Source organism: Spinacia oleracea, chromosome 5 (assembly GCF_020520425.1).
Source record: "Spinacia oleracea cultivar Varoflay chromosome 5, BTI_SOV_V1, whole genome shotgun sequence".
In the NCBI taxonomy this organism is placed as follows: Eukaryota; Viridiplantae; Streptophyta; class Magnoliopsida; order Caryophyllales; family Amaranthaceae; genus Spinacia; species Spinacia oleracea.
Genome location: NC_079491.1, coordinates 52,245,668 through 52,271,281, shown reverse-complemented (window position 1 = coordinate 52,271,281; position 25,614 = coordinate 52,245,668). Strand labels below are relative to the sequence as shown.

Here is a 25,614-nt window from a genome sequence, read left to right as displayed (position 1 = left end):
TCGTGATCTAATAAATAAAGTCCATTGACTAATCTAGAAGATCCATAAAACATCTCCTTAAAATAAAACGAACAACTATTGTCTTTTATTAAAAAGGAAAATCCCTTAGCATCTAAGCAAGAAACTGAAATGATGTTTTTAGTAAGACTTGGAACATGGAAACACTCTTCCAGTTCCAAAACTAGCCCGGAGGGCAACGACAAGTAATAAGTTCCTACAGCTAATGCAGCAATCCGTGCTCCATTTCCCACTCGTAGGTCGACTTCACCCTTGCTTAACTTTCTACTTATTCTTAGTCCCTGTGGATTGGAACATAAGTGTGAGCCACAACCTGTATCTAATACCCAAGAAGTTGAATTAGCAAGTATACAGTCTATAACGAAAATACCTGAAGATGGAACGACTGTTCCGTTCTTCTGATCTTCCTTTAGCTTCAAGCAATCTCTCTTCCAATGCCCCTTCTTCTTGCAGTAGAAGCATTCGGATTCAGAAGTGGGTTGACTGACCTTCCTCTTTACAGATTTGGCGCCAGTTTGCTTAGTTGGGCTGGCCTTGTTGCCACCTTTCTTAGCATTCCTCTTCTTTCCAGATTTCTTGAACTTGCCCCCACGCACCATAAGCACATCCTGCTTATCACTTTTGAGCGTCTTTTCAGCGGTCTTCAGCATACCGTGAAGCTCAGTGAGCGTTTTGTCCAGACTATTCATACTGTAGTTCAGTTTGAACTGATCATACCCGCTATGAAGAGAATGGAGGATGGTGTCTATAGCCATTTCCTGAGAAAATTGCTGATCCAGCCGACTCATATTCTCAATGAGTCCAATCATTTTGAGAACATGTGGACTTACGGGCTCGCCTTTCTTAAGCTTGGTCTCAAGAATTTGCCTATGAGTCTCGAATCTTTCGACTCGAGCCAGATCTTGGAACATGTTCTTCAACTCACTGATGATTGTGAAAGCATCTGAGTTGATGAACGTTTTCTGCAGATCTGCACTCATGGTGGCGAGCATTAGGCATTTCACATCCTTGTTGGCATCAATCCAACGATTGAGGGCTGCCTGAGTGACCCCGTCGCCTGTGGCTTCGGGCATCGCCTCTTCTAGGACATACTCTGTTGTGGGCAAAATTACCATGCCTTCGTGTACCAATGAGGATGTGACACATGGCACGTATTACGCCCTCTGAGCAGAAATCATACGAAGTCTACTCCGGAGCATGAGTATTAATCTAGGTATCTACAATGTATGTATTTAAGTGTGTATAAATGTATGTATAATACCTATACCCGGAAAGGGGCTTAATTAGTATGTATCCCAAGTGAATGACTAAGCACGATAGGCCCAAATAGCCCACTATTGCCAAAAGGGGCCAAAGAATTGTAAGGAGAAAGGACACATGTCCTCCTCCCATTCCCCAGCCAATCATGTAAAGGGAATATTAGGTCATTCCCACAAAAACCTAGTACTATAAATAGTCCCACTTCCCTAGAAAAAGGGGTCACAATCAATACATTCAAGAGCAATTGCTGCTCTGCCTTCTCTCTACTTTCTCTCTCTATAAAAATACAATCTTGTTAAATCCTTAAAAGTTACCGGAAAATCTCCAAGGTATCTCACCGGAAAAACCCCACAACATTTGGCGCCGTCTGTGGGGAGGTACGGTAACATGGAAGATCAACGACAGGACAACGATACTGGGCGGCCTACGCGAGTAGAGCGGCCACCCCTCGAAAGAGAAATGCCGACTGAACATCAAACGCCGGCCACGAGAATCACCGAAGATGCCGCGCGTATATTTGCGGCCGGGCACACCCCTCGTCACGCTGCCGAGGTAGAGGTGCTCAGCGAGGAGGACGACCAGGTCAATCGCACCCCTCCTGGAGGACACCTGGATCCTCGGGTGGATACGGTAATAGAGGAGAACCCTGATATGCCTGTCTCTGTGGGTGCTCTTCGGGCTATTTTGGCTGAGTTCCAAGCTGATGTGGGAAAGACAGTTAATGCTGAGGTACAGAAGAGTATGCTGATCTACACCACTGATGTGGCTGCAAATCATGAGGGGCCGGCAAGCAATAGGCCAACACTTTCTTTGCGCCCCCCAAACGTCTGGACCAGGCTGACAGGCGAGGACCTGAGGAGACAGCCGCCAGCAAGTCAGCCCAATCAGGCAATGTCTTACCTACCACGCCGACTGCCACGGCGGCTGATCGGAGAAACGTCCCGAGGACGTGAGCAGCCACGCGCAGAGCAATTGCCTGACTCTGAGTCTGAACTTTCTGACACTGGGTCAACCCCCGTCATGCCGGATAGACCTCTCCCTCATCCAACTTATACGCATCTGAGCCAGGCGCGTCCAGGGGTCACCCGTCCAACCCGTCAAACTCGCGGACGCGAGTCTTCCCAGCGGCTACCCTACTCAAGGCGTCAAGATCCTGTGTATCACATTCAGGAGGGGGTGTCCAACATGGCCCTAGGGCACACCACCCCTTTTGCAGACTCCATCATGAGAGCCCCGAGGGAACCCAAAGTCAAGCCGCCCAACATTGATGCTTACGATGGGACCACAGATCCAGACATGCACCTCTTGGTTTACCGACATCACATGTATGTCCAAGGAACAACTGACTCAACCTGGTGTAAGTATTTTCCGGGCACACTCAAAGGAGTAGCATCTAAGTGGTTCGAGAGACTTCCAGCCGGAACTATTCGCTCTTTTTCGGAGCTCGAGCTATTGTTCTCTACTCGGTTCATGGCTCAGAAGGAAGAGAAGAAGACGAGCATGCATCTGAGTAGGATTCAGCAAGGGAAGGACGAGTCTCTGAGGAGTTATGTGAAGAGATTCAATCTAGAGGCAGGGCAAATTCCGGATTTTCCAGATGGTGTTGCATTCGATAACTTCATTCGAGGGCTTAAAAAGGGCTCTTTCAAGTTTGATCTGGTAAAGAAAAGCGTCCGAACAATGCCAGAAGTGCTGGATGAGGCCGAGGCCTTCATTCATGCAACAGAGATTTGCAGCGTCCCGAAAGATCCCAGAGGGAGTGATACCGCCGAGCTAGCGGAAAAAAAGGAGAAATTCGAAAAGAAGAACCGGCCTAACGGGACGTGGGCTATTGCAAAAGAGTCAGACAGGGCCCCCGGAGCGGCAGGTCAGAAACGGCCCAGAACTTATGATCGGGAGCGATTTGAGTATAACACAGACATGTACACAATTATGATGGACGTCGGGTCCAAATATGACATTGATCGTCCATTTCCCATGAAGTCGCCACCAGAAAGTAGGGACCCCAAACTGTACTGTCACTTTCACATTGACATTGGGCATGACACCAATGAATGTAAGAGCTTGAAAAGGGCATTGGACGGCCTAGCCACCAAGGGATTCTTAAAAAGTTATATCAGCAGGAACACGGGAGGTTCTGGCAAACCCTTCTACAAGAAAAACAAATCCCCTCCCTCGGAGGAAGATGGGAATCGTACCGACCCAGAGTGCGTAGCAGTCATCTCAGGAGGATTGGCCGCCGGCGGGCCGACCATGAGGGGCCAGAAGGATTATGCCAAGCGATTGGGGCAAGTGATGCTGTCCGGCAAGGCCACAGTTGACCCGTTTCCAAAAGTTGAAATCGGCGAGGCCGACCGTGGGAAAATCTCCACCCCGCATGACGATCCTTTGGTAATTGAGTTAAAAGTTGCTAACCTGAGGGTTAGGCGTATTTTGGTTGATACAGGAAGTTCGTCGGACATAATTAGTCTAGAGTGCTTGAATCGGCTGCAACATGATTCTTCAAAGATTGAGAAAATCCACTATCCCATTATAGGCTTCGGAGGTAGTATCATCCACCCAGTCGGCATAATTACCCTTCCTCTGAGGATGGGAAATAAAAAGGAATCTCGGCAAATGGATGTCCGTTTTCTCATAGTGAAAGACCTGACGGCATATAACATCATCTTGGGGCGTCCCACGTTGAATAGGGCAAAGGCTGTCATTGTGACTCATTTTGATGCTTCTTAAGTTCATTTGTGACGATGGGAGTGTCAGCACTATACATGGTGACCAGCAACAAGCTAGAGATTGCTACCTAACCACCTTGAGTCCAGAAGCATGGGGGACGGGTGAAGAGAAAGGGACATCGAGCAACAAACGAAAATGTGGCGACACGCAACCCAAGATCGTCAAAGAAACATTAACTATCTCAGCAGGGCACATGGAAGAGAGACGCCCAGAGCCTGTTGGGGCCCATTTCAATGTGGTATTAAACACAGATAAACCTGACAGAATAGTGCCCATCGGGATTTCTCCTGACGACCCGCTGGCGGCAGAGTTGGTCCACCTTTTGAGAGAATTTGAAGATATCTTTGCTTTCACAGTGGACGAAATGCCGGGTATTGACCCTGCTGTGGCCGTCCATAAGCTGAATGTGGACCCAAACTTCAAACCGGTTCGTCAGAAGAAAAGGAACCATGGGGAAGATAGAAATCAGGCGGCAGCCGCGGAAATACAAAAGTTGATGGAGGCTGGGTTCGTCAGGCCTAGTCAGTACCCCGACTGGGTTGCTAACGTGGTCCTCGTCAAAAAACCTAATGGTACCTGGAGAATGTGTGTTGACTGCACCAACCTCAATAAGGCATGTCCAAAGGACAGTTTCCCATTGCCCAAGATTGACCGGCTCGTCGACTCTACAGCAGGGCATGCTATGATGAGCTTTATGGATGCATACTCAGGGTTTCATCAGATTCCGTTGTGGCCTGACGACCAGGAAAAAACGTCATTTGTTACTGAACAAGGCCTTTACTGCTACAAGGTGATGCCGTTTGGGTTAAAGAATGCACCGGCCACCTTTCAGCGTCTTATTAACACTGTGTTCATTAAGCAGCTCGACAGAAATATTGAAGCTTACATTGATGATATGATCGTAAAAAGTAAGCTGAGGGCGGCGCACATAAATGATCTCAGGGAGACATTTGAGACTATTCGAGCTTACAACATGAGGTTGAATCCTAAGAAGTGTGTGTTCGGGGTGACGGCAGGCAAATTCTTAGGTTTCTTGATTGATGAAAGAGGAATCGAAGCCAACCCAGACAAAATCCAGGCAATAATTGATATGAGCTCACCAAAGACAGTGAAGGAGGTCCAGCGGCTCACAGGTTGCTTGGCCGCCCTGGGCAGATTCCTTTCCAGGGCTGGAGACAAGTGCCACTACTTTTTTAGATCTGTCAGAAAGAAGGCCAAGTTTGAATGGTCGGACGAGGCCGAGGCAGCATTGGTCAGACTAAAGGAGCACTTGCATACCTTGCCTCGTCTTGTTAGTCCCTTGCTAGGAGAGAATTTGTACATGTATCTTGCCGTGTCCGAGCACTCGGTGAGTGCCGTTCTACTGACAGAAAGGGAAGGAATACAGATGCCGGTATATTTTGTCAGTCATGTCTTCAAAATGCTGAAGTTAGATACCCTACAGTGGAAAAGTTTGGCTTAGCTCTGTTCATGGCCAGCAAAAAACTCCGTCCTTATTTCTTAGCTCACAAAATAGTGGTCTACACAGATCAACCGCTCAAACTCCCCTTCACAAAGCTGGAGGCGTCAGGACGAATGCTGAATTGGGCAATAGAGCTGAACGCCTTTGATATCACCTATGAGCCGAGGAAAGCTGTCAAGGGGCAGGCATGTGCCGACTTTATTGTTGAAATAACGAGGCCAGACTTTGCCAAGAATACAAACACGGTGTGGACAGTGTATGTAGACGGCTCATCCACACAGAATGGATGTGGAGCTGGGATAATCTGTCACTCGCCAGAAGGAGACACTTTCGAGTATGCTATGCGATTTAACTTCCAGGCGTCAAATAATGAAGCCGAATACGAAGCACTGCTTTGTGGCATTAAAATGTGTAAGGCGGCAGGCGCCGAGGAGATTGTAGCACTATCTGACTCCCAACTAATTGTGAGCCAAGTTAATGGGACCTACGAAGCTAGGGATCCGACTATGGTCAAATACATGCAGGCCGTCCATCAGGAAGTAGAGCCACTGAAAAGTTTTGAAGTAAGGCAAGTCCCTCGCTCGGAAAATAACCAAGCTGATGCCCTGTCAAAGTTGGCAAGTTCCGCGTCTTGTGATACCCCTCAGCACGTGTTTTGGGAGGTAAAAGAGCACAAAAGTGTTGAGCAAATGGAGGTGGAAACTCTTGACAGAACGTCCACATGGATGGATGACATAGTAAACTTCAAAATGAACGGAGTCTTGCCCGAAGACTCAAGGGAAGCGGCAAAACTTCAAAAGAAATGCTCTTGGTTTGAAATGTGGTACGGTACCCTCTATAAAAAGGCCTACTCCCGTCCTTTGTTAAGATGTGTAACACCTGGGAAGGGGCAGGAAATTCTAGAAGACCTTCATCAGGGGTTGTGCAGCTCGCATATTGGTGGAAGGGCTTTGGCTGAAAAGGCACTTCGAACCGGCTATTACTGGCCGACTCTTAAGGAGGACGCAATTTCCCTGGTCAAGAAGTGTGACAAATGCCAGCGTTTTTCTCACCTAATACACCAACCGACACGAGTTCTGACGCCCATTACAAGCCCAATTCCATTTGCTAAATGGGGGATGGATCTTCTAGGCCCATTTACGGCCACACCAGGAGGAAGGCGTTATGTCATCGTTGCTGTAGATTACTTCACCAAATGGGTGGAGGCAGAAGCGCTCAAAAACATAAAAACTACTGATGTGAGAGCATTCATTTGGAAGAACATGATGACTCGCTTTGGGATTCCACAGGCTATCGTCTTCGATAATGGGCCCCAGTTTGAGACGCCTAAGCTGAAAGAGTGGCTGGCAGATCACGGCATACACACTTGTTTTGCATCAGTCGGACGACCCCAAGCCAATGGTCAGGTTGAGGCGTTCAACAAAATTATCTCCGAAGGAATGAAAAAGAAGCTTGACAAAGCCAAAGGTCTATGGGCTGATGAGCTGCCAAATGTCTTATGGTCCATCCGCACCACGGCTAAGAATTCAACCGGTGAAACACCCTTCTTGCTAGCCTATGGCGCCGAGGCTGTCCTACCCATAGAAATGTGTGAACCAACGTTGAGAGTCATGCTGTATGACGAAAATGCTAACTGGGAGACAATGAAAGCAGCCTTGGACTTCCTGCTCGAGGTTAGAGGAAATGCAGCGCTCAGACAACAGCTGTACAAGATAAGGATGGCAAGAGAATACAACAAGAGAGTCTCTAATAGAGTGTTCAAAGTGGGAGATTTTGTCCTCAGGAAAATGGAGTCCACAGGACGAGCAAATGAACAGGGTAAGCTGACGCCCACTTGGGAGGGACCTTATGAGATCTATGATGAGGTCAGAGATGGAACCTACCGCATTCAAGACATGCAAGGCCGGCCTATTTTGCGCACCTGGAATGCCGACAATCTCAAGAAGTATTTCTTCTAGATATGTGCTAAGCTTTGTCTTACTTACCACGATCCATTGCCCAAGGGGCGGCCTCTAATGGTCATAGTAGGGTAGTAATTACTTTTGTAACCGGCTAAATTCGCCTTGCAAAGTTATAAATAATACTACTCTATGTGTCTCGTAATATTTATTGCTCGCACAATGAATATAAAAATGTACACTCCAATGCATAACCAAAGCCTAATTATATGACGGCCTGAGAAGTGGCCCAGATTAGCAAAAACTCTCAGCAAGACTAATTGTTTGAAGCCTAAGAAGTGGCCCAGATTAGCACCAAGTTGTAGGCTGATCACCTATCCAACTCCCTTCCCAGTATAGCAAGCCGCTGGCCAACCAGTACGGCATAGTAAGTGCCAGCGGCACAAATAAACATAAATCATAAATTATTTGTTCAAAATTCAGCGGCATGAACAACTTTGAAACATAGGTTGTTTGCTCAAAAGCTCAGCGGCACGTACGGCATAAGTGCCAGCTGCACAAATAAACTTAAATCATAAATTATTTGTTCAAAAGCCCAGCGGCATGAACAACATTGAAACATAGGTTGTTTTCTCAAAAGCTCAGCGGCACCAATAACTTTGAGACAAAGGTTGTTTGCTCAAAAGTGCGGCGGCACGCACGTTTGGCCGTCCAGTCCATTTGACGAGCATGTCTAGCGGCAATCATACCTATTGATTGACTTGCGTCAATCAATATCGTTATAGACACGCTCGCCAAAGAAAGCGACGACCACAGTGGGGCCTAGCACATGCTCAGTTGCCAGCGGCACCAACAACTTTGAAACAAAGGTCGTTCGCTCAAAAGTTCAGCGGCATGATTAACTTTGAAACAAAGGTTGTTTGCTCAAAAGTGCGGCGGCACGCACGTTTGGCCGTCCAGTCCATTTGACGAGCATGTCTAGCGGCAATCATACCTATTGATTGACTTGCGTCCATCAATGTCGGTCTAGACACGCTCGCCAAAGAAAGCGACGACCACAGTGGGGCCTAGCGCATGCTCAGTTGCCAGCGGCACCAACAACTTTGAAACAAAGGTCGTTCGCTCAAAAGTTCAGCGGCACGATTAACTTTGAAACAAAGGTTGTTTGCTCAGAAGTTAGGCGGCACGAACGTTTGGCCGTCCAGTCCATTTGACGAGCATGTCTAGCGGCAATCATACCTATTGATTGACTTGCGTCAATCAATATCGTTATAGACACGCTCGCCAAAGAAAGAGACGACCATAGTAGTGCCTAGCGCATGCTCAGTTGCCTGCGGCACCAACGTGCTTCTTGTACACTCAGTTGCACCTTGGCTACCATACCTATTGATTAAGGAATAATCAAATTATGAAGAGCAAATAAATGCGATATAAAAGAAGCAACAAAACAACCCATTTACTTATAAAACAACGCCCGTAGAAAGGCGTGTAAAAGTAGCTCAGAATTCAAAAACAAAAAGAAAGAAATTGTTGTGTGCTCAGCAGGCACAATGGTACAGACGCCAACAGCGCCAAAACTTAACAAAATAATTGTTTTTTGCCCTTAGGCACGGGAACACTTGAATAAAATTTTAAAAGAGCGGGGAAGGAAGCAAATTAGGGAGCGACCGCATCGTCCTCATCATCAGATGATACAAACTCAGGGGGCGGCTGACCGAGACGCTCAGCAGCCAACACAGCGGCACTGTGTTCCATTCGCCGCTGGAACCACGCAAGATCATACTCTGACATGTGGCTCTCCCAGGCGTGCTTAACAGCGTCCTTGGTCGCTTGCTCCCCCTGATCATAGGATTCCAGAAGACGCTCACGCAAGGTGCGAACTTGCGATCTGGCCGTCTCCAGCTCCCCACGAAGATGCTCGGCTTCCTCAGCCGCCTCTTTGACCTGAGGGTACTCCCGCAACTGGTCCTGAAGCGTCCGTATTTCCGCCGCCGCTGTCTTGGCTTCCTCGACCATTGCCACCATGTCTTTGTCCTGCGCCAAGATCTTCTTAAGCAGCTCGGCCTTGTAAAACCTCAACGAAGCTACCTCCTTTGCTTGAAGGTCTATGGTCGTCTGCATCTGCAGGCGGACCTCTTCAATGAATTTGAACGCATAGTCGCCATGGTGGGTGGACTCAGCCACCTCAGCTTTGAGCTCCTCAGCAGTGCGGGTCTTCCAACTCTTGCAGAATTCCATGCGGCAGAACAACTGCAAAAGGAGCTACATGTTAGTAAATGACTCGAAAAGAGAAAACAAGTACAAGCAAGTTGGAAATAGACTTATGTCGAGAAGAGTGGCCTGGATCGCACCAAACTGGGCGTCAGTCTTGTGGCCAGGAAGAGAAGCAACATACTCTGCGGGGACGGCCTTAAAAACCTTACGGCATATAGCCACCCTATCCTTTGACGAATAGTGGGGAGTAGCTGGTACGTTCTCGTCCTCTGCAGCAGCTGCATCCTTCCCTTTGTCTTTGGCTATAGGAAAAACAACGGCCTTAGGATGACGCGGAGAGTAAGAAGAACTGCCAGAGGAGGCTTGATACGTCTGAACGACGTTCGAATAATACTTACCGCCCGATGACCTAGCTCGGCGGGCCACCTCCGCAGGTATCTGGGAACGGACGTCGGCCGGAATTCCAGAAAGAGGGTCCTCCAGCTCGTCAGGATGCCCACCGGACTTCGATTTGGACACCAAGTCCACAACCAGAGACGGCTTGTCCACGCCAATCTCATCGTCATCAGGGCAACCCCCCTCAGCAACCTTCGACTCGTCCTTCTTCACAAGACGGCGGGGTATGGGTTTGGGCTTTTTGAAGGTACTCGGAGTCTCCGAGCCAGCTGGCACAGCTCTCTTCTTCAGCTGGGACAGAGTCGTCCCCTTCTTCTTCCCTGACGCCCTAGCCGCGTCCTTAGCTTGCTAAAAAAAAAAAAGAACGTAAAGGACAGTCAAATATTTGGCCTCGTCATCAATCACAAGTCACTCACAAGATAGTGGCTCGTCATTAAAAAGGACGCCCGTCTCAAAAATGACGAGGCGTACCTTATCAATCACAAGTCACTCGCAAGATAGTGGCTCGTCATTAAAAAGGACGCCCGTCTCGAAAATGACGAGGCGTACCCTATCAATCACAAGTCACTCACAAGATAGTGGCTCGTCATTAAAAAGGACGCCCGTCTCAAAAATGACGAGGCGTACCTTATCAATCACAAGTCACTCGCAAGATAGTGGCTCGTCATTAAAAAGGACGCCCGTCTTAAAAATGACGAGGCGTACCTTATCAATCACAAGTCACTCACTGAATAGTGGCTCGTCATTAAAAAGGACGCCCGTCTCAAAAATGACGAGGCGTACCTTATCAATCACAAGTCACTCGCAAAATAGTGGCTCGTCATTAAAAAGGACGCCCGTCTCAAAAATGACGAGGCGTACCTTATCAATCACAAGTCACTCACTGAATAGTGGCTCGTCATTAAAAAGGACGCCCGTCTTAAAAATGACGAGGCGTACCTTATCAATCACAAGTCACTCACTGAATAGTGGCTCGTCATTAAAAAGGACGCCCGTCTCAAAAATGACGAGGCGTACCTTATCAATCACAAGTCACTCGCAAAATAGTGGCTCGTCATTAAAAAGGACGCCCGTCTTAAAAATGACGAGGCGTACCTTATCAATCACAAGTCACTCACTGAATAGTGGCTCGTCATTAAAAAGGACGCCCGTCTTAAAAATGACGAGGCGTACCTTATCAGTCACAAGTCACTCACTGAATAGTGGCTCGTCATTAAAAAGGACGCCCGTCTCGAAAATGACGAGGCGTACCTTATCAAGTGCAAGTCACTCACAGAAATGTGGCTCGTCATTAAAAAGGACGCCCGTCTCGAAAATGATGAGGCGTACCATATCAAGTGCAAGTCACTCACAGAAATGTGGCTCGTCATTAAAAAGGACGCCCGTCTCAAAAATGACGAGGCGTACCCTATCAATCACGAGTCACTTGTGAAAAAAAAGAGAGAAAAAAAAAAGAGGACGCCCGTCTTAAAAGGTGACGAGGCGCACCTTGGCAACCGCAGGAAAAACACTAACTAAGGGGCCCGTCATTAAAAAGTAACGAGGCCTACCTTAGCAAACACGGGTCACATGTCAGGATATCGGCTCGTCACTAAAAAGACGTCCACTGTAGACACTGGATGGGAAAAGCTTAACTTGCAAAAACAACAACCTAAGAGAATACTCACCTTCTCCTCCAAATCGGCCTTGGCTTTCTGCATCTTGGCCTCATAGATGTCCGCCATCCAATCGGTCATATCGCCCTTCCCAGTATCCGCCGCCGATAACTTGCTCATTCCTTCCTCTGTGAACAAAAGAAATCCAAAGTTAGAAAAAATGAATAGACCAACGCCGAACGGCACATAAATTGGCATACAACCTCGAGTCATAGAATATCCTAAGCCTACGGCCGCTAGAAAGGCCTCGTTCCGAAACTGGCTAATGTGCGGCAACCACTCGGCCGGCACATGGAAACTCTTGTCCACTGTTAAGTGGTAAGTGTTGGCCTTGAACAGGACCATTATCTGATCCCACTCTTCGGCAGTAAGGGGTGGAAGGGGCTCGTCACGGTCCATATAGTTGGCGTTGCAGTTCCAGCGGCTCATCCTCTCATACATTTCCTGGTCGTCCGTGTAAAACACGACCCACCTTTTCCTCCACATATGCCATTTGCTGAGCTTGCCGACCACTGTCTGGTAGGTACCACGGCTGCTCAGATTAAACCACCCTTTGGCGGCACTGGGGGAACGAGAGAGGGAGACCAGATGCAGAAAAGCGTTGAAAGACGGCTCCACGTCGTTCAGCGCACATTTGGCAATATAGCCAAAGATATCCGCCCACGAGTTGGGGGTCAGCTGGGCCACCCCAATGTTAAAACCATCTAACACTTCCACAACGAAGGGGTGTGGAGGGAACCTCATGCCGAGTTTGATGGATGCGGCATACACGGGGAATTCTCCCTCAGCAAGCAGGCTGACGGTCGAGTCCAGACCGGCCGGCACGCGCATTTGGTACCCTTCCCCCACGCAGAGGTCATCCCTCATCTTGGCCCTGTGCCTGTCTAGCCACCGCATCCAGCCCACGTCTGGGTGAATCTCCGACGGAAGCAATTGGGCCTCCTCCCGTCCTCTGGGCCTAATAGGCTGGGGAGCAGCCTCTTGCTCCTCGGCGGCCGATGACAATGGAGCGACGCTTGACTCCCCCACTGCCTGGCTCGCTGTACCCTCTGACGAGCTTGCCGCTTGCTCCCCCACCTCGACATACTCGTCGATCTCTTGAAAGAGTTCGGCATATTCTTCGTCGGTTGCCGGGGCGGTGGAAGAATATCTCTCCCTAGGGGGTGTCGATGCTTCTTCCCGCAAACGCAGGCGCGTAGGATCTGCCGTTTGCTTGGTTCTAGCCATGCCTTCTGCATAGTGAACGAAGCACGGCTTAGGAGTGACCAACAATGAAGAAAAAGACGCGATTGGACGTCCGCCCCGACAAAAGATGAACGGCGGAAAAATCTTAAATAAAACCTTCAAACCCTTACCTAATACTAAGAGGTCGGCCGCTAACAAAAGGAAAAATGACGAGAGGATAACAAAAACAAGAAAGAAAGGCGAAAACTAACCTTGAAAGATCTGCGAAGTACTCGGTGAAGAACAGGATGAGTTTCGCGAAGAACAGGATGAGTTTCGCGAAGAACAGGAAGAGTTTGACGAAGAAAAGGTTGAGTCTCGTGGTGGCCGGAAATCGCCTGATGGTGGTGGGAATACGCCGGAAATCGCCTATGAGACAGCTCTGTGAAAACGAAACGTAAAAATGAAATTTACCCCCCTCTATATATAGGGAGGGGCAAAATGGAGAAAGGTGATACGTGTCACCACCTCAACACCTGACCCAAAGATGAAGATGCAAATCAAAGGTCAAGAAGCGATACCCGGAAAGTGTTTCCAGAAATGCCCTTCTTGAGGGGCAAATGTTGTGGGCAAAATTACCATGCCTTCGTGTACCAATGAGGATGTGACACATGGCACGTATTACGCCCTCTAAGCAGAAATCATACGAAGTCTACTCCGGAGCATGAGTATTAATCTAGGTACCTACAATGTATGTATTTAAGTGTGTATAAATGTATGTATAATACCTATACCCGGAAAGGGGCTTAATTAGTATGTATCCCAAGTGAATGACTAAGCACGATAGGCCCAAATAGCCCACTATTGCCAAAAGGGGCCAAAGAATTGTAAGGAGAAAGGACACATGTCCTCCTCCCATTCCCCAGCCAATCATGTAAAGGGAATATTAGGTCATTCCCACAAAAACCTAGTACTATAAATAGTCCCACTTCCCTAGAAAAAGGGGTCACAATCAATACATTCAAGAGCAATTGCTGCTCTGCCTTCTCTCTACTTTCTCTCTCTATAAAAATACAATCTTGTTAAATCCTTAAAAGTTACCGAAAAACCTCCAAGGTATCTCACCGGAAAAACCCCACAACATACTCCTTTCCTTCCTGCATAAGAACTATTTACAAGTTCCTTTGCTAGTCAAGGAAGTTTTTCCCGTTCAACTTCTGCTTTTCGAGAATTGATCGAATGTTGAATGAATTGTTGTTTGCCATATTTAAAACTACAATTGAAAAGAATAAACAAATAAATAACCATTCACAGTTTCTCTTAATAAACTTAAATTCTAGCATACATGCATAATTCAATGTTCATTAAGCATTTTATTCAAGTTATGTGTTCCGGCAGGTGTGAATAAAATGATTCCAAGATCCTAAAATCATTGAAGAACTAAGCACAGTTTGTTGACTTAATCCTAAAATATCTTAGGTAAGCAAAAGCCTTTTGCTAATAGTCTAGAAACTATTCTTGGTTGATAGGTACGTCTAAGAACTTATTAGGTAAACCTATCGATTTTGCCACGACATAAAAGGACTCCTTACTTATATCGTTGAGTTTCACCAAAACTAACATGTACTCACAATTATTTGTGTACCTTGCCCCTTTAGGACCAATAAGTAACACCTCGCTGAGCGAAAACTATTACTAGATTGATGTAAAGGATATCCAAGCAAGTGTATATTTTGGCATGGCACCTTTTAACTCAATTTTTAAGTTTGGAACTTAAGGCTCTTACTATGTTGGTTAGATTTTAAGTGAACTAAAATCCTTAATCATGCAACATAATCAAGCTTTTGATCTCATGCATTTTAAGACATATTTAAAAGCAATAAATAACTTAAAACATGCATAAGATAAATGTGATCTAGTATGGCCCGACTTCATCTTGAAGCTTTAACTTCAAAGTCCGTCTTGAAAATCTCCGTGGGAGGCACCATTTTCTTCAAATAGAATAAGCTATAACTAATTACAACTATTTGATGGTACGCAGACCATATTTGAATTGAAAAACAACTTTGGTACTTTAGACCAATTACACTCAAATTAATGGTACGCAGACCATATTTTCTATCCTATTTGGGCCATACTAGTCACTTCATAACCTGCAAAACAGTACATATAGAATATATACCATTCACCCATTCATTATCATGAATGGCCCACATAGCTGGTTAGTAAAACACATTATGCATCACATAAACATTTGCAGCAATTAATCAAGGGCACCAATAATCTACCAATTATTCAGTCCTTATTAATTCTAATCAAGTTGTTTTAACCTTAAGGATTTGTAGACCTAATCAAGAGTTTATGACTAAAAATGCTCCCACTTAAACCAATAAATTCATATGCTTTACTAATTTTAAACATAAAAATGTATTTCTAGTCTATCCGGAAACATACAAATTTAATTAAAATTTAAAGCTCATATAAATTTATAATTGAATCCAAAAATTTAATTTAATTTCAGTCGTATTTAAATTAATTCATGATTTTAATTTTAGTAAAATAATTAGAATAAATAAAATTTATTATAATTACAATATTCAAAATTAAAATCCAAGAAAATAATTTAAATTATCAATTTTAAAATTAATTAAAATTACGTAAACTGAAAATTTCAAATTAAAATTTCAAAACGATCTAATCGCAACGCAACAATCCCACGCATCGCACGCCCATGGGCCACACGCACACAACCATCGCTGGCCATGTGCGCGCAGCCCATGCGCTGCCTCGCATCGTTGCTGCTCACCATCGCAAGGCATCACGCGAGCTGGTGCTCGCTGCGCGCGCCAGCGCTCGACGCACGAGCATGCTGCCGCAGCCCATCGCTAGGCGCAGCGCTCGTCGCACGTCGCAATAGCGAGCTGCTTGCCATCGCTGGGCGCAGCGCTCGTCGCACGTTGCAACAAGCACTCGCACGCCATCGCTGGGCGCAGCGCTCGTCGCATGCACAATAGCGCTTGCTGCGCGCGAGCGATCGATGCTTGGCGCAGCACTCGTGGCACGCGAGCTTACGCTCGCTGCGCGCGAGGCTCCGCACGCTTGCGCGAGGCAGTGCGCGCTGTGGCGCAGCTCGCTTGCTGCCCACACGCGACTGCTCGTGCCTTGCTCTCACCCTCGCCCATTCGCCCATGCACACAGCCCACGACACAAGGCAGGGCTGCTGCCTTGTGCTCGTGCACCATGGCCTTGCTCATTGCATTCGTACCGCATGGGCGACGAGCTCCCTTGCTTGCGTCACATGCCCGCACTATACAACACCCCTTAAGGGTAACACGTAGCGTCCATTGCTATGTGCGTGCAAGTTATATGAGTGAATCGCATAAAAATTTAAAATTTATATTCAAAATTAATGACAAATTAATAAATAATATTAATTTCATAATTTTAGGGCGAAAAATCGAAAATTTATTATTCAATTGATTTCCGATTAACATGGATTCAAGTCTAGGTCATAAAAATTTAAAATTTAACATAAATTTACAATTTTTATGGTGGTTTTTAATCATAGGTATCTAATTAAATTATAACTAATTATGAAAATTAAATTAATTCTAAATTATTCCAATTTTCAACAAATTAATCATAATTACAAATTAGATTGCATAATTAACAAGGCTAGGCATTCAAACTTGTTAAACATATACAGTAGGTCAATCAAAAATTCAAGATTTATCAACAAGAATCGCAAATATTTAATTTAACATCTTAAATTTACGAAATTTTGCATTCGAAAAACTAAAACCTCCGAAAAGTCATAGTTAGGCTTCGAATTTGAGAATTCTGGGTTCGGCCGAAAAACATTTTTTTTGTCACAATTTTAGAATGCCTTTTACATGCGGAATTGACACAAAAATCACTCGATTTGGATGAGTAACGAAGAAACTGCCGAAAAACTGCGTACGTATAATTAAATAAATGCAATTTGCAATTAATTAACAATTACGAAAATTAATCACCCCTTTTAATTCTTGCAAATTTGTAATATTTAACCATGTTCATGCAATTTAGATTATGAAAATAATAAGAGGCTCGTGATACCACTGTTAGGTTATGATACATATGACAAGTCATAAATCATGCGGAAAAACCATAAAGCCAGGAAAGCATATTATTTACACATAATCATTTAGCATAGTTTAGATGCATACTCTTTGTTGCGTGCCTTCCCTAGCTGCGCCCGAACCGAACAAGAACAAGTCTTTAGGACTCCAAGTGTCGTCCCTCCGTAGATAGTCCACAGCACGTCCGGATCCGCCTTAAGCTTGACCAACTAGGATCGCCCTTAAGGTACTTAGAATTTTCGGCACTTATTAGGAAATTGTATGACTGAATTTTTGCTCTCAAAAATCACTTTGAATACTTGAATACTCGATATAAATTGTGAGCATTGATCACCTATTTATAGGACATGGGTATCGGATATTAGAATCCTACTAGGAAACGATTTAGTGAATCTGAATTAATATAAAATTCAATCACTTAATTTATCTAGTAGACTTAGGGAATTAATCTTATACGAATCCTAACCGATCAAGGTTTCGTACGCAAGCACAAACACACACGCAGGCGCAGCAGCCCACGAGGGGCGCCGTGCGCGCGCGCGCGCGCTGAGCCCAGGCCCAGCAAGTGCTCGCAGCCCACGAGGGGCGCGCGCCTGCTGGCCTTGCTCTCGCGTTTGGGCTTTGCTAGCTTTGGTCGCGCGCGGGCTTTGCTAGGCGTTGGGCCTAGCTTCGTGCTAGGCCTTGCGTCTAGCAAGCTCGTCCGATGTTTATTCGTACGATGCGCTTCCGATTAAATTCCCGGTTCCGGAATTCATTTCCGATACGAACAATATTTAATATTTCCGATTCCGGAATCAATTTCCGTTTCGAACAAATATTTAATACTTCCGTTTCCGGAATTATTTTCCGATTCCGATAATATTTCCGATTCTGACAATATTTCCGTTTCCGGCAATATTTCTGATTCCGGCAATATTTCCATTTCCGATAATATTTTCCGATACATACCATGTTTCCGTTTCCGGCAACATCTACGACTTGGATAATATTTATATTTCCGATACGATCCATATTTCCGTTTCTGGCAATATCATCGTTTCCGGAGTATTCATTTCTTGCCTGTGACGATCTCAGCTCCCACTGAAACCAAGATCCGTCGATTCCGAATATCCATAGATGGAGTATTTAATGTCATTAAATACTTGATCCGTTTACGTACTATTTGTGTGACCCTACGGGTTCAGTCAAGAGTAAACTGTGGATTAATATCATTAATTCCACTTGAACTGAAGCGGCCTCTAGCTAGGCATTCAGCTCACTTGATCTCACTGAATTATTAACTTGTTAATTAATAATGAACCGCATTTATTAGACTTAACATAGAATGCATACTTGGACCAAGGGCATTATTTCCTTCATGATGCAGCTGGATTAGATCAATATTTTAAGGCGCAACGGGAATTGAATTCTGAGTTTTATTGCTCCATCCAAAAAGATGATGATGGTGTATTTACAAACGCATTTTGGTCCGATGCGCGAAGTAGAGGGACATGCAAGTATTTTGGAGATGTAATCACATTCGATACAACATTTTCATGCAACAGGTATTTATACAATTATCATTTTTGTAATTGCTATTTTGATTTTGTTACGTATGTTTTTTTAATTGACTAGTTAACAATTTTGTACTAGGTTCTGTATGCCTTTTGCACCATTTATTGGTGTAAACCACCATGGGAAGTCAATTATATTTGCGGCAGCACTTATATCCCACGAAGATGCGCCAACATTTGTTTGGGTGTTCGAAGAATTCATGAAGTGTATGGGTAAGGCTCCTACGGGCATCCTAACGGACCAAGACAGGGCAATAGGTAAAGCAATTAAGCAAGTCTTCCCTGGCGTGCCACACAGACTATGTCTATGGCACATGCTCTAAAATGCTACGAAAGCGCTTGGTAGCCGTAAGGACTGGCCGAAGATTGATACCCTAATACGTACTGCAATACATGATTTGCTTGATCCTGACGAGTTTGATGAAGCATGGTGTCATGTGATGGAAGAATACGGTCTAACTGGTCCTGGGTGGATGAAGGATGCATACGAACTGAGGTGTCAGTGGGCTCCCGCGTACAATAGAGGAAAGTTTTGGGCTGGTATGTCTTCTACACAAAGAAGTGAAGGTATGAACCGATTCTTTTAAACTCGTGTTAACTTAGAATGCGATTTGGTTTTGTTCATTAAAAATTATGAGTGGTGCATGAGGATTAAAGCTGAGGAAGAGAAGCAGAATAATTATGATAGCATTGATAAGATTCCCCGGCTTGAGCCGGATAAGAGTGTGTTAGTTGAATATGTGTTGGTTAAGTCGTACACTAATGAGAAGTTTGCGGAGGTGGTGGCAGAGCGTAAGGGTTTGACGCACACTAATGTCACTAAAATCGATGCTCTTGGGAACTTGTCATTCTATAGAGCAGATGAGAAATTGACATCCCCATTATGGCGGAAAAGGTTCAAACAGTACAACGTCAAAGTGGATAAGGTTAAGGGTGAATTACATTGCTCGTGTAACTTGTTTGAATTCACGGGCATACTATGTAGGCACATATTGGAGGCAATGGACGTTGAAGATTTTCAATTTCTTCCTGAAAAATACATTTTACCACGTTGGATGAAACAAGTGAGGTCGTATGAAAGTCTTCAGGTTTCTTACTTTGACCCATTAGAGTCATCTCGTTTAGCGAAAGCCAAAGAGTTGTCACAAAGGCATAATTATCTGTATGAGATGGCCATGCGTAGTGAGGTAGCTTTGAAATTGTACAAAGAGGCTATGGATGTGGTTCGTCTTAAAATGGAGGATGCAATCGGAATCAGGAAAACGGGTGACACGGGTGACGATTCAATACTTTGGTGGGATCCCGATGCTCGTAATGTTTTTGGTCGTCGTAGGCTATGACCAAGAGAATACAACGAAAGGGCTCAACAAAGGATACACGTTGAGGAGGTTGTTGACGATGACGTCCTAAAAACCCCCGTTGATTAGAGGCATACTGGAAGGGCAAAGACTAAAAGAAATTCTGCGTTTGATAAGAGTGCTGCTGGGCCGTCGAAGAAGAACCAAACAACAACACAAGAGGAATTAGTCGCGAAAGAGGTAACTACTTTGTGCAAAACTTAGAACTAAAAATATTATTTTTTTCCAGAATTTATTAAATTGTATGTCTGGCTAATTTTGTTATATGATTATTACAGGCACTAATTTACTCCGCATTTGGTAACATTCCTAGTTATTGTGCTAGGCGTGAGCACGCAACTAACGTTGCCGGACCGTGTCTGGATACGGGATTGAACAACGGAGTTTTGTTCGAAGATATTCCTCAAGGCTCCCAAATTAAATTTTCTCAAGATAATTCACAACCATTAAGTAATGTTGGGAGTTACCCATGGTGCACGAGACTAATGTAGTAGTTTTTGTTTTTTTGTTTGTTTCCCAACTCAAGACTAATGTACCTTACTTGAATTATTTTCGGTCTTGTAATGCAAGGATTTAAATTAAATATATTACTTTGAGTTTTTTCTAATTTGTTACTTGAATTATTTTCAAAAAAACGAAAACGAAATTCTATTACTAGTCATGCAGCAAAAAAATGTTGGGGGAGGGGGGGGGGGGGGGGGGGTAGTAATAGTTTTTCAATGCTTCAGCTTGGATTCGAACCCATGACCATTGACTTAAGCGCGACCTATTTTATGGCATGTTGTGAGACCAAGTTGACAGTGAGGCAAAGCCAGTGGCAACTATGAATACCAATTGTAGTTAAACGTACAATTTGATTATTTTACAGAATATTTTTATTATTTTACAATTACTATTATTATGGAGTATTAAAGATTTATTTTACATATGTATTTTATAATTCCTAGTATTATTATTGATTTATTATTAATATGAGTATTTATTTTAAAGATTCATTTATTATTGAGTTATTATTAATATGAGTATTCATTTTACATAACGTACAATTGGTTTTTACAACGGTTTGTTAACGCACTTGCAAATTTCTTTAAAACCAATTTCATTAGCATAGAAATGAAACCATTTTCATTAGCAAACAAAAGAAAACCATTCTTTGTTTGACAATCTGATTGTTCAAAACAAGTTTCATTCATAACAAAATGACGAAATACATTCAATTCCAATATCCAAAACCCAAAATGAAGTTGAACATTCAACTAGCAATATCCAAAACCAAAAATCCGAAATACAACATAAACATTGAAATTGTTTTTGGAACGTTAAATTTGATCCTTATCCAGCAGCGTTTGAGACAATCCTAAGAACTTCAGCTGGAATGATGGTGTTGACTTCGTGACCAAGTAGACATCCAAGGATGTAAGCGCGGAGGTCCCTCCCATAAGCGCGGAGGTCCCTCGCATTTTTTCTATAAACTTGAAATATAAGCACGCAGCGCAATGTCAATGCATCTTAGATTTTTATTAGTACGCATTGGTAGACGTTTTTTATTGGATTAGAAATACCTTTAACCACTCTCCGACACTTTCCAGGCTCGTGAGCAAGAAAACCATACACAGCAAGCCCCCATCTGCTTTACTCTTTGCTTCCAAGGACCCTCATACACTTTCCAGCTCCCTACACTAAATGGAAAGACTTTGTTGTTTATTCCAAATTTTGGAACCAGCTTACGAAATGCACCATCCTACACAAGATTTAAAATTTGTAATTGCATTAAAATCCTACAACCAATTACATAGAAAAAGATCACCAAAAACAAAAACAACATTTCCAAACTTACCAGCGGAATCAACAGATCCCTTAAAACCTCACCACAACCTTGCTGAGTAACAGACTTCTTTTTTGATAACCCAGACGTCTGTTTTGGGTCATGAAGATACAATAACACCTTAGTTTTTTTGATAACCCTAAAGATAATCCAACGGCCCTCGTCACAAATCGGTATGTAAAGCTGCAAATAAGAAATTAAAATCTAAAGTTTCAGCAAAATGGTAACCAGAGCTGCAAATAATAACAGCTATTATAGACATTAATAACCTGCTTAGTTGTAGCAAAATCTAGACCCTTGGCCATTTCAGTTTTCATATGCATTTCAAGTTCGTCAGTGTAGAGAGCAAGTTCTGCATCAGTCAGATCACTCCTTGCAAATTCACACTAGTTTCAAAAAAAAAAAATCGTTAGTATAAAATTGTATTAAAGTTGTTTGAAAATAAAAAATTATTGCTCACCGCGATTTTCGGGGGGATAATATGAACGTCCATGCACATTTGGAAGAGGTCGTGGTTCAAACATACACACCAAGCAGTTATCACCTATTCGAATGAAGAAATACAAGTCGTTTATATTACGCAATTTGTTTAAAATGCAAACAACATTGAGTTTTGTAAATCATACCTCCACTGAAACCTCTCCTTTTATCCTGAAGGTGTCGTATAGCATATCCTGACTAAGTATGGAATCCCCCTTGACAAATAGTTGTTGATCACCAAATTTCCTCCTTTCAAGAATTATATCGGAAAACTTCTTTTATGTAGGATTAACACGTGTCCTGTTACTACCTTCAGCATTCAGAGCCCAATCATCATCAGATTCAGTTTGGTCTTCTTCGTCCTCGTCATGCTTCTCATTAGGTTCAGGGGTTGGCTCAGTTGAAGCATTTGTCGGGGTGGCGGACTTTGAATGATCCCCCATATTGGGTGTCTGATCCAAGGTTACATTATCCTGCACCCATCTTCTTCTTATCTTTCTTCTCCTATGACGGAGGTCCGCTAGCGTACAATCATCAACATCATCAGACTGTACACTACTACAAAAATGGGCAAAGAGATCCTTAAGATAAGACCCGATGGTTGAGATAACAGGTCTCTTTAACATAAGAGACCCAATATTAGGGATAATGGGTCTCTAATGAGTCAAATGACCCACACTTTGTCCACGAAAAATATATTAAAAAGATCTAGAGACCTATTATTTGATTTAACGGGTCTCTGGTATACCCAAGGGCCCACCTAATTTTTCAAAAAAAATTAAAGAGATAGAACAAAAGACCCGTTATTTAATTTAACGGATCTCTTATATACACTGGACCCACGGAATTAAAAATAGGAGAAAAGGGAGAGACCCCTTACTTGGTTACCGGGTCTCTTTCTTTTCTTTCTTCAAATCTCCCAACAACTTTGTTTCTTAAAAAAAATGAAACCACTAGCTTTTCCTTCCATCTCCTTTCCTCCGCACTCGATCTGAGAAACCAGATTGAGAAAATCACCCTGATGTTGTCGCCTCATTATTTGGAAGTAGCGAGCATCCAGAGTTCAACGACCTACAATGCCACTCGCAGATCTGAACCAGAAGAACTTATGGCATCTGCTTATTCTCGACCTCGTAAAGCTCATTGCTCTCGCCATTTTCCAGGTCTATAATAATTTAGCTTAAATCACTGAATTTTTGATATTTTTGTTGATTTCGTTTGAACTTCATGTTGATTTTGATGCAATTGTTTTGATTTTTTTTCTTCTTATTTGTTCTGGATTTCACGGAATTTAGGTTTTTTTTACTTGTTCGGTTATGTGTTGTGAGATTAGGGTTTTGAGGGATCGATCTTCTGGAGATTTAAGCGGAATTAGGATATAAGATTGGTTTAAATGTTTCGGGGTGTAAAGGTAATCAAGGAACTAATCAGAATATGAATGAATTGCTGGTAGTTTGTGTGTTTTTTCTGCAAAATTAGAATTGTAGGAATGCAAGAATTATTTTTGTAATGTGATTAGTGATGCTTGATTTTATGAGTTTCTTTGTTTCATTTGAAGTCTACTGATTCCATATTGCTACTGGTTCTGCAAAATGCTGGATTTGTACCAAGCTTGAGTCAAATGGAACTATCTAGTTGTATGGGTTGGTCTCGAATGGTCTAATGAGAGTGAGTGTTCCATTAATTCATAACAGTAGAGAAGGCCAAAAGGAAACTTTCGAATGTCCTCAATTTAGCTGGTTGTGTCAGTTGGTTCATGCCTCTGTTTAACTGGCCTCCTTCTTTGTTCTTTGCTTGATTGTTGGTCAAATGTTTGGTGCTAACTAGTTGAAAATGCCTATAAACTTTCATTTTGAATATGTTTTCCTCGCATGTTTGTTAGTTTGACGCGACTTTTGATATGAGCCACACTCAAAATATTGGAAGGATGATTAAAACTCACTTCCCCTAGTCACAGGTTGAGCACTCTTTTGTCCCGGATTCATATCTATCTTTTACCGTTTGGTTTACAGGACCTAATATCATCAAATATGAATTTAATATTGTCTTCTTTTGCTTTTTTAACGCTAAACAATTGGAGATCCTATTCAGTGTACATTTTTCCCGATGTTTGTTCTTTTGTGTTTGTAGTTCATTGCGGTTTCTCTTAAAGAAGGAATGTTCAACAATGCAAATGTCATATATCGCACCAACTATGTTGACGTAGTTTCCACTATTCAGAGCACTGTCACAGCTAATAAGAATAAGTGATCTATCAATGTTCATAGTAAGAGGTAACACCCATGATGCCATGTACCATATCTCTCATTTGCTTCTTCACTCACAAGTTATATGTCTAAAGTCTAAAATATATTTGCATACACTAGTCTATTTATTTGGACTGATCAGCTAACATGTTTAGGATAGGGCTTTGGGGGTGATATTCGATTGTTTAATTAACCTTAGGTTACTTTCTTTGGTAATTTCTTTTTGATGGTGATGCCATTTCTAACCTATGCCCGAGAACTAATTAGTTTTATCAAGAAACGCACGGTCACATGTGATGTGACATCAATCTATGAGGGAAAATAGCTCACCCCTGAAGTCTACTGAATTATTTTGTTGATTGATATAAATGTGTAAGCAAGTTTGTGTGATTTCCTCCGAATTTGATTTGAAGTATAATTAATTTTTTTTGGATATGAATAGTCCCCTAATTTCCACCTTTTCTGGTTAGCATAGGATATAGTTCTAGAACAATTTCTTTGTGTTTGATTGGTGGGTAGATTGCTAATGATGTTAAACTAATGGGTAAAGGGTTCTTTCTCATAATTCGATAGATACTTGCCACGAATATATATGCATTACATGAGGGTCATAACGAACTATGACTATATAAGTACATACTTATTTTTGTTAGACAGAAGTGTCATGTGTGTGTTTTCCCTTAGCCAAATTCATTTTATTGTCGTTGTTGTCTCCATCAATATTGGATGATGGACTGACGGATTTGTTAGATAGTTTTTGCAACACATACTGTATAAATAGTTTTTTTATGCTATACATACTGTCGGATTTGTCTTTTAACTCCATGGTATTGTTAAGTCATGTTTGGAATTCAATATTAAACATTAATAATATAGTATTGCTGGTTCCTTATTTTCTGATAAATCTAGTGTTTCTTTACATGTACATGAGGTTAGGGTTTTGAGGGATCGATCTTCGGGAGGATTTGGGCCGCTGGTTTAAATATTTTGGGATGAAAAGGTGATTGAGGAACTAATGGAAAATGATTGAATTGCGGTTAGTTTTTATTTTTCTTCATTAACGTTAGTATTCTGTGAAATTGTAATGCGATTAGCCAGGCTTGATTTTGTGAGTTTCCTTGTTTCATTTAATTTCATTTGTCCGGTTGCATTATGATGAAACGACATAAACACTAGATGGTGTATTTTCAGACTATGTTCAAAGTGAGAAAAACCGCGTTCCCGAACATTGCAT

General features: G+C 43.2%; 2 protein-coding genes across 2 annotated transcripts; one reads left to right on the top strand and one right to left on the bottom strand.

Annotated features, from left to right (window-relative positions):
• Window positions 1-210: 210 nt before the first annotated feature.
• On the bottom strand, window positions 211-803 carry LOC130462118 (uncharacterized). The gene is made up of 2 exons (XM_056830484.1): window positions 389-803; window positions 211-299 (listed from the first exon to the last, which is right to left on the bottom strand). Exons 1-2 carry the CDS (start codon window positions 771-773, stop codon window positions 283-285), a joined length of 402 nt encoding a protein of 133 aa, XP_056686462.1. The 5' UTR covers window positions 774-803; the 3' UTR covers window positions 211-282.
• A 17,754-nt stretch (window positions 804-18,557) lies between these two features.
• LOC110791016 (protein FAR1-RELATED SEQUENCE 5-like) lies at window positions 18,558-20,320 on the top strand. The gene is made up of 5 exons (XM_056829641.1): window positions 18,558-18,684; window positions 18,808-19,038; window positions 19,129-19,787; window positions 19,899-20,009; window positions 20,108-20,320. The coding sequence occupies exons 1-5, from the start codon at window positions 18,558-18,560 to the stop codon at window positions 20,318-20,320; spliced, it is 1,341 nt and encodes a 446-aa protein (XP_056685619.1).
• Window positions 20,321-25,614: the final 5,294 nt, after the last annotated feature.